Source organism: Coturnix japonica, chromosome 13 (genome assembly GCF_001577835.2).
Source record: "Coturnix japonica isolate 7356 chromosome 13, Coturnix japonica 2.1, whole genome shotgun sequence".
Lineage (NCBI taxonomy): Eukaryota > Metazoa > Chordata > Aves > Galliformes > Phasianidae > Coturnix > Coturnix japonica.
The window spans coordinates 12,372,635-12,386,679 of record NC_029528.1 but is presented as its reverse complement, the minus strand read 5'-3'; the positions used below and the strand labels follow the sequence as shown (position 1 = coordinate 12,386,679).

Genomic DNA, 14,045 nt, shown 5'->3' with positions numbered 1-14,045 from the left:
ACAGCTGCTAAGGAAAATGAATACTGTTCTAATTAGCCCTGAAATAAGGTTGTCACTGCTCGTGGGTCCAGAGGAAAACAGCCATGCTGACACTGCTTCTCTGCTTTGATAGAGAAGGCAGTTTGACCCACATGTATTTCCAAAGCATAGATAAACATTGGGAATAGCTATCAATGCCCTGCACCTCCTTAATGCTCAATTCTCTTATATTGGGGTCTCTAAGAAGTATTTGATCACCTGTTTTCACAATCTGTTCAACAAAAAGGGATTAAAATAATCAAAGGAAGAATGCAGCTTAATGATAGAGTTCTATTCAGTGTTCTGTGGCACTCTGGAGGAGCAATAAATAGACCAGTCAGAAGCATTCCAAATATTTTCATGTGTCAGACTGCACCGGACTCCCCAGTACATGTCAAGTATTTTGTATGGTGTTCTGTCTGATTATTCATACCAAAAGAGACAGTCCGTTTGGAAATGAAGTTATTTCTGTAAGCTCAGGATATCTGACAGCTCTAATACCTCCCGGTGGTGTGAATGCTCATCACCAGAGGTACACGGTGACAGCTGAAGCCAAGAACCGCGCTGCAAATTCAGCTCCACAAATTCTGCTGTATGACTGTGAAATTTACAGCTACTTGCCAATTTTTATTCCTGACTTGATGTGTGACTGACAGCAAATGGATGCCAAAAGGTTTAAGACTATTTTCCACTCTGTCTATTCGGGATGTATTTAAGACTGATGTGAGGAGCATCGAATACTTCCTCCCTTCCAATAAGATGAAGCTCATGCAGTGATGGTTTCAGAGATCAACAAGAAGCACTCTTGATTCACCAAGGCTGCTAAAGACTAGAAGCTCTGGATGAAAAAGTGCAAGAGGGCAGAATCCTCCAATGTTTCAGTACTGACATTGCAGCAGTCATGTTGGGTACTACCCAGAATGAGTGTGGGTGACCACTGCACCCAGATGAAGCAGCTGATTGATTGATGGAGCAGCATCCTGCAACAGGATTTCAAACTATTTTATACACTGATGAGCTTTCTCACACAACCCTAAACTTCATTACTTATGCTTATTCATGAAATGTCCACAACCCTGAAGATTTCTCAATGCTTTTGATACTGCAAGCACTCTGACATCATTTAGTTTGCAGCGGTGCATGGCTGTTTGTGTGCTATTGGCATAGCAGTCCCTGAATGCTCTGCAGGAGGTAGTGTTGTGGCATTGTCAGAGTGCTTTGATTTACACTGTGCATTATTGATGTGTTGCAAGCTAGGAGCTCCCTTGGCAGACACCTAAGTTCCTTCCTCAGGTGTTTTGCTCTTGTTTGGGTCATACTGCAAGAGCAAGCAGCAGCACATGAAGCACATACTTAACAAACAGCAATAGAACTGTAAGATATGATGCTTCCTAAGGGAAACTGAGCTGGCTCTAGTAAGCCTCGCAAGAAGCAACACTAGGTCTTCACCCTGCTCTCTATATTCAGCCTGTAATTCACTCTATATCTGGGTATGCAGTGTCTGTGAGCAGCACACACTGCAAGCACCAGATTAATCTCAGGTACGTGCCCCAAGTGATGCGAGTGGGACTGCTGGGTCCCTCTGCTGTCCTAGTGATGGATATTGCTTCAATTGGGACCAGAATGCATAATTTCATAAAAGAATAGATTGGAGATGAAAATGAGACTGCAAAGGCCAAATCTGATGCATCCCTTGCAGATGTGTCTAGACAGAACAGCTGTGTAGAAACACCTTTCTCTATAAGAAATACTAACATTAAGAGACTCTGTATCTTGTTCTAAGCTGCAGATAAAAGTGGATTTGTAACTCGATCTGAACGCTACCAGCAAACAACAAATGAGCTGAGACAAACACATTCAGAGCTACTAAACCGCTTCATTTCAATTGCAGCTGGGAGAGAACAGGCGGATAATTGAAAATCCTGCCTTCCTTAAACAGAATCAAAACACCTCATTTTCTAAGTGTGCTCCCACTTTCAAATAGTCCTAATTTTAAGAAGTCAAGTAAACTTAAGTGATTTTTCTCCCCTTAATCTGACACGGTTGGTTTGGTTGGTTCACTGAAAAGTACCTAACATCTCCCTGAAGAGACATTTTACTTCAGATAAGGTGAGATGTGACCAAGTTTAGGCAGATTTAGTTCCATCACCAATAAACCACAGCGCATGGGTTTGTGGAATGGAATTCACACAGCATTTCTGTGATACACAACTGGTTAATTTGAACTCAATTATTACACTGACAACAGCAATCTGACAACATGAAGGTGACAGTATCTGGTATAAAATACCCAAGTACTCTAAGATACTAGTCCAGTTCAACTTACATTGCCATTGTAGAACCACTTGTTGCTCTCAGAGGTGTGGAAAGAAGAGCTGAGTGCCAATGACAGGAGTGCTGGGGCTCAGTGCTGGTCCTGGAGCATCTGCACGATGTTCAGATCACAACTGTACAGCTGTGGGGTCAGAGAAGAGCAGAGTCACAAAAGGTGCCCAGCCTCAGCCTGCAGCTCATCCAGTGTGGTGAATATAATAGAAAATAGAACGAACATAAACCATATTCATTGAGTAGAACAACCCAAGTTGGAAGGGACCCTCAAGGATCAATGAGCCCAGCACCTGCCCCCTCATAGGGCCACCCAAAACTCAAACCTGGGCATTGTCCAGCTCTGGCAGCTCAGAACTGCACCCACTGTGCTGAGCAGCCATTCCATGCCCACCACCCTCTGGTGCAGAACCTTTCCTTAGCCCCAACCTGACCCTCCCCTGACGCAGCTTCAATCAGGCCTTTGGCAGAGTCCGAGAGCTCAGCACGATGATGATTATCACGGGACAAGACTTATTTTCTACCACGTTGCTCAGCTTGCACCCCAGGAGCGCCTCGGTCTGCGGCAGCACCCAGCGCCCATCCCCGGTACTGCACCGCCCGTCCACCGCCATGGGGACAGACACCGGCCGCGCTGCACAGAGCTGCTTAAATCCCTGCAAGAATAGCTGGGCTGTCCCGAAAAGCACCACCGAGGGGCAGCAGCGGCCCCAGGGTCTCCTGACCACCCCCCGGCTGTCAGCAGGGGGAGCCCCATAGCCGGGAACGAGCGGAGTCCCGCTGACGCCGCTGCCTCCTGCAGGATGAGCCTTTAGCAGCACAGTCACGGCTTGGGAGGGATTTCCATGTCCCTTCCAGCTCCTTGAAAGGTTATCACCAAAAGCTCGGAGCACCTGCTTACATAAGGAGGAGGAAAATGACAAAAATCCCTGTATCTGCAGAGCACAGCTGATGTTTTTTAATCACAGACTACCCTGCAGAGAAGGACATTGAGGTCTTTGGGAAGAAAGCCAGACCTGTTAGAGCCAGCCTCTCTCACAACACCATCTCTGGTCACTCTCAATTAACAGAGCAGTTTTAGATCAGAAGCACCACGTTATGCAGTACCTACATTTCCAACCTTACCTCACACACTGGGGGCAAGGGCCAGCCCTGCTGCAGGCACTAACGTTGCTCCTTAGTCACCCAGGGCAGCACCCCAGGCCCAGCAGATCTCAGCTGTGGCCTTGTCTTTCAGACCTGGATTGAGGCTCTGTCCCCATTCCCTCTAGGAACCCTCAGAGTTGTCCTTACTGATGCTCTGGTCCCCTCATGCCCCATGGGACCAGAGCATCTCAAAGAATCCTATCACTGGAACTATAAAGCAAGTACTTCTTTACATGACACCCACCTTTTGAAGGGCATACATCATATATCTATCTATCTCCCTTGCTCTTCCTTCATGTATTGTGGCAATACACACGCATCATTATAAGACCGCTCCAGCATTTCTGAAGCAACATTATAGGATACTAACACCAGCCACAATTAGTGCAGCTACTCCTATCAGACACTCTTAGACCACACTATGTATACTGGGGAGAGGATTAGCATTTACCAACTCTTCCACTCCCATTCCAGAACACAACCCCCTTACCTTCTCCTTGTTCTGAGGTCTGCAAGAAAACACAACCCCAGTGTTTCTCCTGGGCTCCTATTTAACTTCACCATCAGCAATGGGGTGGAGGGCTCTGTTAGCTGATTCACAGCACCTGGGAGCCCTCTTGTCCCAGAGCTCAGCTGCTCTCTAATCCTTAAAGGACCCAACACACACAAATACCCTTCTACTGCTTCCTGCAAATGTCACTTTTTATATCCTTTCAATGCCTTGCAATAGAATTCTGTCACCTGTCTCCTGAGCAATCATTTCTCTTGGCCCCACAGCTCTGCCTTCCCTTCCATACCCAGTGATAGAAAGATAATGAAAAATGGGAGTTGAAGGCTGGAGCACTTGCTGAGGCAGGTGGGCTGAGTGGTGAGATGGACACTTGAGGAAGATACTGTGGCTCTGTAAGGGGGTTCCTGACCAGACAGAGCTGGGCTCCCTGGTGGTGGGAGATGGGGCTGTTCAAAGGAAAGAGGTTGCAAATGAAGACAAGGCAAAAAGTCTTCACCATGATGACAGTCAATTGCTGGGACTGGCAGACCAGGGAGACTGTGTGTTGTCCACCCTCGGATGTTTTCAGGTCTGGATGGGACAAAGCCCTGAGCAATCTGCCCTGACTTCAGGAGATCCACAGCCCCAAAGTCCCTTCTGATCTGTCGCAGTCCCCTGGGAACTGGAACAACAATCAAATGCTGAGCTCCCTGCCCAGCTGGGTGGTGGGAACACTGCAGCAGGAAACACCACCCCACATCATCCCACAGTGGCTAGAAAAAGCTTATCAAGAGCTGTGAATGTCAAGAGAAGAAGTAGGACAAAGGATTCCAATGAGTTGTGACAGGGACACGGCTATGCTGGGGAGGAGGCACTGGTACACAGCACTTAAATGGGCCAGGAGTCAGGGCACACCATGATGTCAGCAGCAGAGCAGAGCTTGTAATGGAGATGTGGTGATGCTCCTTCCCCTTCATCTGGGTGCTCAGCTGTGAGCAGTACTTTTTGTTCAGTGAGAGCAGCCATGCAGAGATGTAATTCTTCCCTTATTTCACTGCAGAGGGGCTGTGTCAGCTGATGGGACAATTCTCACCCAGCCTTGGCCCTTGGTCCAAGGAACTCCCTCCCTGGGGAGAGGAAGAGCTGCAGAGATGCTCTGTTATCTAATAAAGGAGAGATGTGGAGTGTTCCATGACTCACTCATCTTTCAAAGCTGTCAAAAAAAAAAAAAAAAAAAAAAATTAAAAAAAAATCCCACAACTTAAAATGTGGAGGAAGGAAATTAAAGGAAAAACACCAGCTGAATGCTTGCTTTCTGGTTCAGTACGTGCCCAGGGCTGCAGCTGGACACAGCCAACAGCTCAGCCCAGATGGTTCCATGCACGACCCAAAGAGTCTCCCCCCATCCAGGCCAGAGGGCTGTGACACTGTCCCTGTGTTTAAAGGGTTATAGACAAGTTACCCCAGTCACCCTGGGTTGGGGCTGGGAACAGCCATGGGGGCACTGAAACCACTCCCTGCATATGAAGGTGCTGTGAAGGCTCTCCCCACCTGGGCAAATTGCACCAAAATGGCTGTGCCATTAACAAGAGCTTCCTGGTATCATTGTGCTTTTATACTTCCAGATGCAATTGCGTTCCATGATTGCAGCTATGAGTCATTGAGTGATTGCTGAGATCTGCTTTGCATGTATGTAACATCACCTGCATTGCACAACACCATGGATCCCCACATGCCATGTCCTTGCCTGAGCTCATCTTCTGCAGTGCCTGCTCCTGCTCCAGGCACTTGTATGCTTGTTAAGGGGAACAGCTGCTGCAGGAAAGTGAAATGGATGAGACCAGCAGCCAGCTCCTTGGGCACTGGGAGGTTTGCATGGCTAAACCCAGCTGGGGCCGAGGAGAGCTTTGGTTATGGTCAGTGTTGACACCACCAGGGGCGGAGCCATCCTTCTCCAGCCTGCCCCAGTGTTGCTGGGGATGGTGGCTGGGTCTGGAGGTGTACAGAGGTGGTTCTATTTGCTGTTTGCGCTGAAAGAGCAAAATTCAGGCTGATTATAAAACAGAGAAGTCTCACTGCTTCAGTTCTCTTGTAATGTGTCCTTGTTATTTCAACCTCCAGATTAAAAAGGATTAGGCGTGGGGATATGCCGTGAGGCTTTTGGAGACACAGAGAGTCACCTCAGGCATAGAAACATCCCATGTCCCCCCTCTCATTAAAATGTCTCTTTCCATCTGAAAAACTGTATTGAGACACAGCACTACTCCAGAGCCACAACTTGGCTCACAGGGTAACTCCAGTTGGAAAAGGTACGCAGGGCTCATCCTGATCCAGAAAAGAGGATGATAAAGGTCCTCCAACAACCCGCTGGGGTCCTTTGTGATCAGTTATCCTTGTGCAGGAGGTGCTTTTTCCTCCTCTCCATCTTATCCATGTTCTGGATGTGTAGCTGTTGTGTTTACTAAAGAAACATCTGAATTTGGGACAAAGCAAATTGTAGCTCTCCTTGGCTACAAAATATAATGTCCCAATTCACTTCAAAGCCTGCAGTGTGGCACCACAGGCAAACACTCAGCTCTGTCCAAACACCATCCAGGAGCTGAGATGCTCAGCATACAGGTGTTTACAAAATGAGTTGGCTGACCTCAGGATAAAATCTAAAGCTCCCTTTGAAACTTAAGTGTTTAACATTAAGTGAGTAGAGTCCCATTGATGTGCTGCCAACGTTTTAACGAGGGGATGCCACAAGCATTTCCCTATGTGTATTTTGTACAGCGAATGGGGAGAGACTACAGGCTTTATTTTCTCTGGTTGGCACAGAGAAGGATTTTCCAGCCAGCATCAAGGAGAGAGAGAGCAGCAGTGTGAAAACTAAAGAAAGAAATCAAGTTTGTGTGCAACTGCAAATTAATGCTGGTGAGTTTACAGTCTTTGAAGCAAAGTCCTCTCTTAGGACAAGCGAGGAAAGAGAAGCCTTTGTGCTTCTGCCTAAAGCCACCCTCCCCTGCCATTTTCCCAGTGCAGGCTTAAATGCAGCAACACTCCTCAGCCTCAGCCTGTCTGCTTCTGGCTTCCCAAGCAGGTGAAGCATCCACAGCTACACCGCTCATAGCTCTCTGCCACCTTAATGCTGATGCCTCAGCGAGAGGGACACATCTGGGGGGGCTGCTGGGAGGCAAAGTTGCATGCTGTCACCCACCCATGGGTCAGCTGAGATGGGTGGCCATGTGGCCATTTGATGGGATGGAATGGGATGGGATGGCATGGAAGAACAGCAGGGCAGGGAGGTCAGAGCTGTGGGAATCAGTGCTCCTGTTCCAGCAGCATGGTGCCTCCTGGTAGGAATTCTATGATTTTAAGACGATGATGTAACAGCACAGTGCAGTAAACAATTCAGCTGCTAGCACAGCTGAGTGGAAGGCTTACCCAGGTGTTATAGAAAAAGGAATCCAGCCAAAGAGGTGTGCTGAGTTTTATTTTATTGAGCAGAGGTGGCAGAGACAAGGACAGCTGCTGCCATGCCCAGGATCCTGTGCCTGTGACCGACGAGGATCAGTGCTTGGTGCTCAGGCTCAGCACTTCCCCATGTGCTTCAATCGTATCTTCCCTCCGCTCCTCCTGTAAAAGGAGCAGTAAGGAAACAAAGCAGCGTATGGCATCCAGCACAGACACAGCAGCTGGGACAACGAGCTCGTCCCTCTGAACAAGATCATTTGGCTGACTGGTGCCTCACAGGGAGCACTGAGCTATCTTTCCCTCTTCTCTAATTTCCCTTAGGATAAGGCAGCTTCAGAGTGCAGGATTGATAAGGATAAATCGATTTTTTTGCAGCCCTTCAGTCCAGAGGTGTTGGCTTCTATTACAGCTCCTTTAGAGGTGACAGCAGAGGAGAAACTCCTGTCCTTCCTCTGAGTTTTTGTGTACTTTTCCTTTATGTCAATTCAGAGCTTCATTTCAGCACTTTCCCTGTTCATTGCAGGGGTGTTGGACTAGATGAGCTTTAAAGGTCCCTTTCCACTCTAACTATTCTATGATTCTATGATTCTATGACTTTCCTCTAATAATTTGGCATGAATAACCCTGCATTCCTCCAGATGCTTCAGCATCCAGAGGTGTGGACAGGGAGAGCTGCAGCCTGTGGCATACAGAGGGAAAGGCACATCAGTTCAGCCCATGCAGAAGGTACAGGCAGGTACAATGGCCTCCCAGGCCCTCTGCCATCTCTGTATGTCTATGAGCATCACACTAAACCTAGAACTGCGTCAATATTAAGCTGAAATATTCCCAAGCATGGCAGTGAGGGGCTGATATTTGAGCTAGATGAACTGAGTGGTCTCTTCCAACCTAAACCATTCTCTAGTTCTATGATTCTATGGCTGGGGATTGCTCTGAGTGAGGGGAGCAGCAGTGTGGGACTGAAAGTGGAACATCCCTGTGTGGGTCTGTATCCCACCTCCCCCACTTACAGCACAGCCTTGCAGAAGGCACACTTGTTGCCGTACGTCACGCCATCCGTGCCGCAGTGAGGGTTGGACTCCCTCGTGCAGAACACACTCCTGTTTAAAAACTCTTTGCAGATCTGCAAAAGAAATCATAAACAGTAACAACAATAAACCATTGGGTTTCACTTTCCTAATAGGAAACAAGATTGTTAATGTGATCTTCTTCCCACCCAGAGGCCAAAAGCAGCAGTGAGGCACGGCCTGCTTACTGCAAAACAAAGGTATGCCAGAACTGGCTGAAATGGGGGAATTTCTGCTCTGTGGCTGAGGAAGGAAGCTGCCACCATCTGGGAGCAGCACTGGTGTCCCAAGAACAGGAGTGGGTTCAGCTGGGCACACAGGGAGAGCATCACTGCATGGCCTGGGGCTGCCATACACCCCTGTCTGGCCATGGGGTGATTGGACTTGAATGACCTTAGTGGTCTTTCCAACCTTAGTGATTCCATGAAACACACAGGCATTTGGACAAGCCTCAGTTATGGATTTATTTTGAAGGAGTGTATCACTCCTGATATCACGTTTGTTTTGTGGAGGAGCAAAGCAGACAGAAGCAATACTGCAAGCACATCCCTGCGCTGGATCAAACCATGGGTTTTGCCGCCCCAGCACTAATACCTCAGCTCTTTATATCTATCCAAACGTTTCACTTGCTATAACTGACTGGGAAAAGCCTTAGAAAATGTACCACAGGGACCAGTCCTTTGCAGGCTGAGAGGAAGAGTCTAAATTAGCAAAGTAGTGATTATCCTTATCCCTCCTCTTTGCACTTCTTATGCTAAACCAGCAACTCATCCCCCTGATTTGTTTGCTATTGTGGCTTAGTTAACACCCCTGTACTGTGTGGGCGCCCCAAAGCACTGGGGCACCTTGGCAGGACCCACCTCCTCCCAGCAAAACCCAAAGCAGTTCAGCATGCACCAAGATCTGTTAGAAAAGCATTCTTCTAGAGCCAGGAGGAAATGCAGATTCAGAAAGCAGAAAGAGCTGCACTGACCTCTTCAATGTCTTGAGCTGCTACACCTAGAAGTGAAACAAACAAACAAACAAACAAAGATTTTACACACATTAGCATTATTTTCTGAGAGAACTGAAGTCACAAATCCCTTTGCAAACTGCAGCACAACACACACCAGGTTTTCCCTCCTCTGCCATTCTGTGTGGTGGAGGAGGGGTAGGAAATACATTATCAGAATTGCTTTTCAGTATTTTGCTATTTGAAAAATGTTACTAAAATACCATGTAATCAGTCATTCAGCTGCTAACTGCACCACAGACACATAAACTCATCTCCCTGGCAGGCAGCCACTGCCAGGGAAGCGGGGAGCTATGGCAGAGCTGAGCCTCTCTCAGTAGAGATTTTAAAGCTTCATTGAGTCTTACGGCTTTTAGTCTCTTGCACCTCTAAATTACAAAACTGGCCAGTATGATAGCAAAAGCACATGGGGGAGATGGAGAAGGAGACCCTGCAGTCAGCCATCCACAGCACAGCACAGCCCTGAGGCTCCCAGAACAGCCTCATTTGGATGAGATGCAAAGGGATAGCCTGGCATGATCTGGGGCAGAACAGGCAGTGTCAGACGGTGATAGAACAAAAACACCTGCTGCAGGCACAGGCTCTGGGCTTGGAGACACTCAGGCCGTCCTATTCGTTATGTTCTGCCTGCAGACTCTGCATGGGGCTGGGTCACACCCACGGGATGGATCCTGTGGGGTCAGTGATAGGGAGCAGGCTGCACACAGCTGTGCAGGAGCTGGGGCACATTGCAATGGGACAGCCCTCATGGTAAGGGTGCAGGCTGGGAGCACTGCAGCATCACACTCAGCGGGACCCATATCCATCACCCCACCCAGCTTCTGCCTGCTGTGATGCCTTCCAATGTTTGATCCTTGCCACTGGTGTATCTGTCACATCCTCAGCTAGGCTGAACAAGGAAGCAGCCATTAGGGCTATCTGCATATTATTTACAAAATAGCTCATTAGATAATGTTTATAAATATTACATGCAGCTCCACAAGGCTCTGTGAGAATGTCTCTTGGCATCTGTTTATTTTATTTGAGATCACAGAGTTTGCTGCTATTCTGCCTGGCCTTGGAAAGAAGCTTTCACACCCTGACGGAACCCAGTCCCAATTAAGACTCAATTAAAGACAGATGAATATTTCATAATTAATGATGTGTACAAAGTAATTCACCTCTTTTCTCCACGCACAGCCTGCAATTTTCTCAAGTGAATTCTTTATTCAAATTATTCACAGAAAAAAACAAGTATAAATAATTCTTGGTCTGCAGTCTTCAATAAAGGCCACCATAACGCTTCCATTCGGGTCAGCCGGACACCAGCAATTGAGAGCAGTGATGTGCCCTACACAGCCCCAAACCATCAGCCAACCTCCCCAGATCAACAGAGAGATGTATAAACCTCAAGATAAATAAGCGCTGGATCCTTTCAATCTGCCCTCTTTGTTCTGGTTCCTTGAGGACATTTGAATTTAATTTTCAAGCTTTCCTCTGCAACGTATTTGGAAGCTGAAACTTTCATCTAATTACGCTGCCACATCTCAGAGGAAAACACCAACTACCAAGCGCTTAGGATCAGAACAGGAGCTGATGACCCTGCGGTACGAGTTTCTTCTCTAACTGGTTCAGCAAAACTCTCAAGCAAACATTTCTACCAAAACTCATAATTACACTCTGATTTGGTGCATTTGCTGAACGAGCTGCTTACAATTTGCTCATTCTGTCTCCCAGTGACACCTCCACAGTGTTATTCACTGCGGAGGCACACGAGGAATGGAAATATGTGACACGAGCAAGCGAGTCCCACAGATATTTTCTACTTGCTCAGCTTTCTCTTCAAGCCTGTCATCCGTTGATCAAGGCTCTCTGAAGTTGCTCTTGTCATAAAGTTTCTTTCTAGGCTACAGAAATGTAACTTACCCGAGAAGAACGACAGCAGCAGCAGCAGGCTGAGGAGCACCGAGGTGCCTGTTGCCTTCATGCTGCTCTTTTAGTCCCCGGCAAGCGACCAGTTTGGGAGGTGCTGTCTCAGCCACAAGCCCACAGCGTGTTCACGGCCCTGCCTCTGTGTATTTATGCACCTATCCGCTGCTGTCCTCATTCCTCACTTTAATTGTGAGAACTTCTCCACTTCATTTCTAGAGCCATTATTGGTCCCGGCCAATGTTTATGGTGCTTTAGGAATGCCGCCCTGTCCACATCAAACCTAGAAAGGGCTAATTACATGAGTGATAGACTTGGGCCTGTAATATCTTTTTGTTTTGTTGTTTTTTTTTCTTTCTCTGAATAGTCACAGGATTCTCACAAGGGTGAATTTTCAAAGTGGTGATTCATCGGGGAAGCTGGTAATTTTCATTCTCTGGGTCCTCGCTGAATGCCAGCTCCAAGGCTTTGAGCACGGCGTGATGACACTCACCAGACATTACGAAATCAATCGCAGCATGAGAATGTGTTGTCTGTGAAACCCATTACACGTTGTTCCCTGGCTATTTTTGAGGATGGTTCTATATTTGTTGGGTTGGGGTGGAGGAGCACCCTGATGCTCTCATAGCTGTGTGCAGAGCCCCACAGAGGACAGCCGCCTCTCCTCCCTGAACTATTTAAACCATAGCTGTCAATGCTTTCCAGTCTTCTTCATGTTCACAAACATATGCTAGAGCTCTGCTTCCACTGCAAGCAGCAATTAAAGGAATTTGGTGGGGAATCAGGAGACTCTCACTTTATTTCCATCCAATTCTGTGTAAAGAGAATAGAACCACATAATAATTAAAGCTGGAAAAGACCACGAAGATCATCCAACCATCAGCCCATCTGCAGCCATCTCTCCACCAAGAGTAGCATTTAGTTGCACTACTTGCAAAATATCACTTCAGATAGGCACAGCCTTTAACGTTCCATCATGCTTTCCTAAAGAAACAAGTGTTGTGGGAACACTCTTTATAGACAGATCTTCATATTCATTTCCCCAGCAAATTTTGTAACTGCAGCCTACTGTATGAAGGAAGCCTGCTTTAGCAAGGGGTTGAACTTGATGATTTCCAGGGTTTCTCTTTCAACCCCTATGATCCTGTGATTCCAACAAAATTTCACACAGGAATGGAAAACAAACAAACAAAAAAGCACTTTAATATACTTTTTCTAGCAACCAAGGATTTCCCAAACATCCTCAGCTCGCAAGTGAGAGTTTCTGTAGGAGAGCAAAGCCACGACCGCCCTGCACCTGGGAAAGCATCAGAGTTTGCAGCTCACTAGACACCATAAAACCCACATAGCAGAGGAACCGCGATTGACAGGTGAGTTCTCAGATGTCTATTAGGGTGAGCTCTCAACACAGCCTCTCATATAATTTACAAGTTCGTCAGCCGCAACGCCATTCAAAATCAGGCTTAGTTCTGCCACTCGCTGAATTCCTTGTTTGCCTTTTCTAGCTCCAGACACTGCTCGCCACCCCAGCACTAATACCTCAGCTCTTTATATCTATCCAAACGTTTCACTTGCTATAACTGACTGGGAAAAGCCTTAGAAAATGTACCACAGGGACCAGTCCTTTGCAGGCTGAGAGGAAGAGTCTAAATTAGCAAAGTAGTGATTATCCTTATCCCTCCTCTTTGCACTTCTTATAACCTATGATGTGGGCTGCTTGCTGCTGTAGGTGGGGCAGTTCTGTCTCTCTGACTTCTCAGAAAAATGGGAACAGAACAGGACTGGACAAGACAAAGGCACCTGGGATTTGCCTTACAGAGGAATGGGTATGGCTGGTCAGAGCCTCTTTGATACCTAGCCAAGTATTTACCTGCACTATCTCTGGGCTTACTTGATAAAAACCTTTTCCATTTTCTGAGGAGTTTTTGTCTGCACAGCCATATGTTCTGCACTTGCCTTTTGCCTTCCCTTTCCCTGCAAGACATCAGCCCTTCTTTGAGCTTTTCCAAAGCCCTTTTTTTGCTCCTGAGCAGGTACCAGGCTTCCTCTGGCACATCGTGGAAGAAGCCAACCACAGAATCTTGCTATTGAAGCCACCTTCCTGCTCTGACCAAAACTCTACTGCTCTAATTCAACGAACCTCCTGACCAACAAGGCATTACAGCTGAGCTGCGTCCTTTACTACAGGTCTCTGCTCACGTTCAGTAGTGGCTTATGCTATTTCTTGGCTATTCTTTTCCCTTCTAGGCAGATTAACAGGGAGCACCCTCGCAGCTCTCCAGTTTGCCCTTTCTCACCAGCAGGCACAGAGGCACACTGTGGTTGATAATGCCTCTGCTAACAGAACAAACATTTCCAAGTAACATCCACCTTCCTAGGACGGAGCACTGCCCTGACACACTATTAAAGGACAGCTTCTCATCTTCTGGTTGAAAGCACCCATAAGATTTCTAGGTCAAGATGCAGCCTATTTCAGGATATAAAGCCAGAGAAAAGCTTGGAAGTCACAGATTTTGTCCTCAATATCAGCCTGAACAGCTGAATGTCTTCCTACGTAATGAGAGAATGGGAGGTGGAGAAAGGAAGGGGAAGGTGGCCTGAGTGGAGGCACTTGGGACTTCTC

At 47.2% G+C, this 14,045-nt stretch overlaps 1 protein-coding gene across 2 annotated transcripts; it reads right to left on the bottom strand.

Moving 5' to 3' along the window:
• Positions 1–7,451: 7,451 nt before the first annotated feature.
• LOC107320502 (serine protease inhibitor Kazal-type 6-like) lies at positions 7,452–12,069 on the bottom strand. Of its 2 annotated transcripts, none has more exons than XM_015876423.2 (4): positions 11,420–12,069; positions 9,476–9,501; positions 8,446–8,558; positions 7,452–7,597 (listed from the first exon to the last, which is right to left on the bottom strand). In XM_015876423.2, exons 1-4 carry the CDS (start codon positions 11,478–11,480, stop codon positions 7,552–7,554), a joined length of 246 nt encoding a protein of 81 aa, XP_015731909.1. In that variant the 5' UTR covers positions 11,481–12,069; the 3' UTR covers positions 7,452–7,551. The 2 variants fall into 2 exon arrangements, with proteins under 2 accessions (XP_015731909.1, XP_015731910.1); XM_015876424.2 differs by lacking the exon at positions 11,420–12,069 and adding an exon at positions 9,612–10,004.
• Between the last annotated feature and the right edge of the window lie 1,976 nt (positions 12,070–14,045).

What these genes read in the sequence shown, in the direction of transcription:
- LOC107320502 (XM_015876423.2), bottom strand. Translation starts at nt 11,480, where the DNA reads ATGAAGGCAACAGGCACCTCGGTGCTCCTCAGCCTGCTGCTGCTGCTG. An exon ending in GCTGCTGTCGTTCTTCTCGG is followed by an intron (nt 9,502 to 11,419) that starts GTAAGTTACATT and finishes TTTCACTTCTAG; the next exon opens with GTGTAGCAGCTCAAGACATT. An exon ending in GCCTTCTGCAAGGCTGTGCT is followed by an intron (nt 7,598 to 8,445) that starts GTAAGTGGGGGA and finishes CTCCTTTTACAG; the next exon opens with GAGGAGCGGAGGGAAGATAC.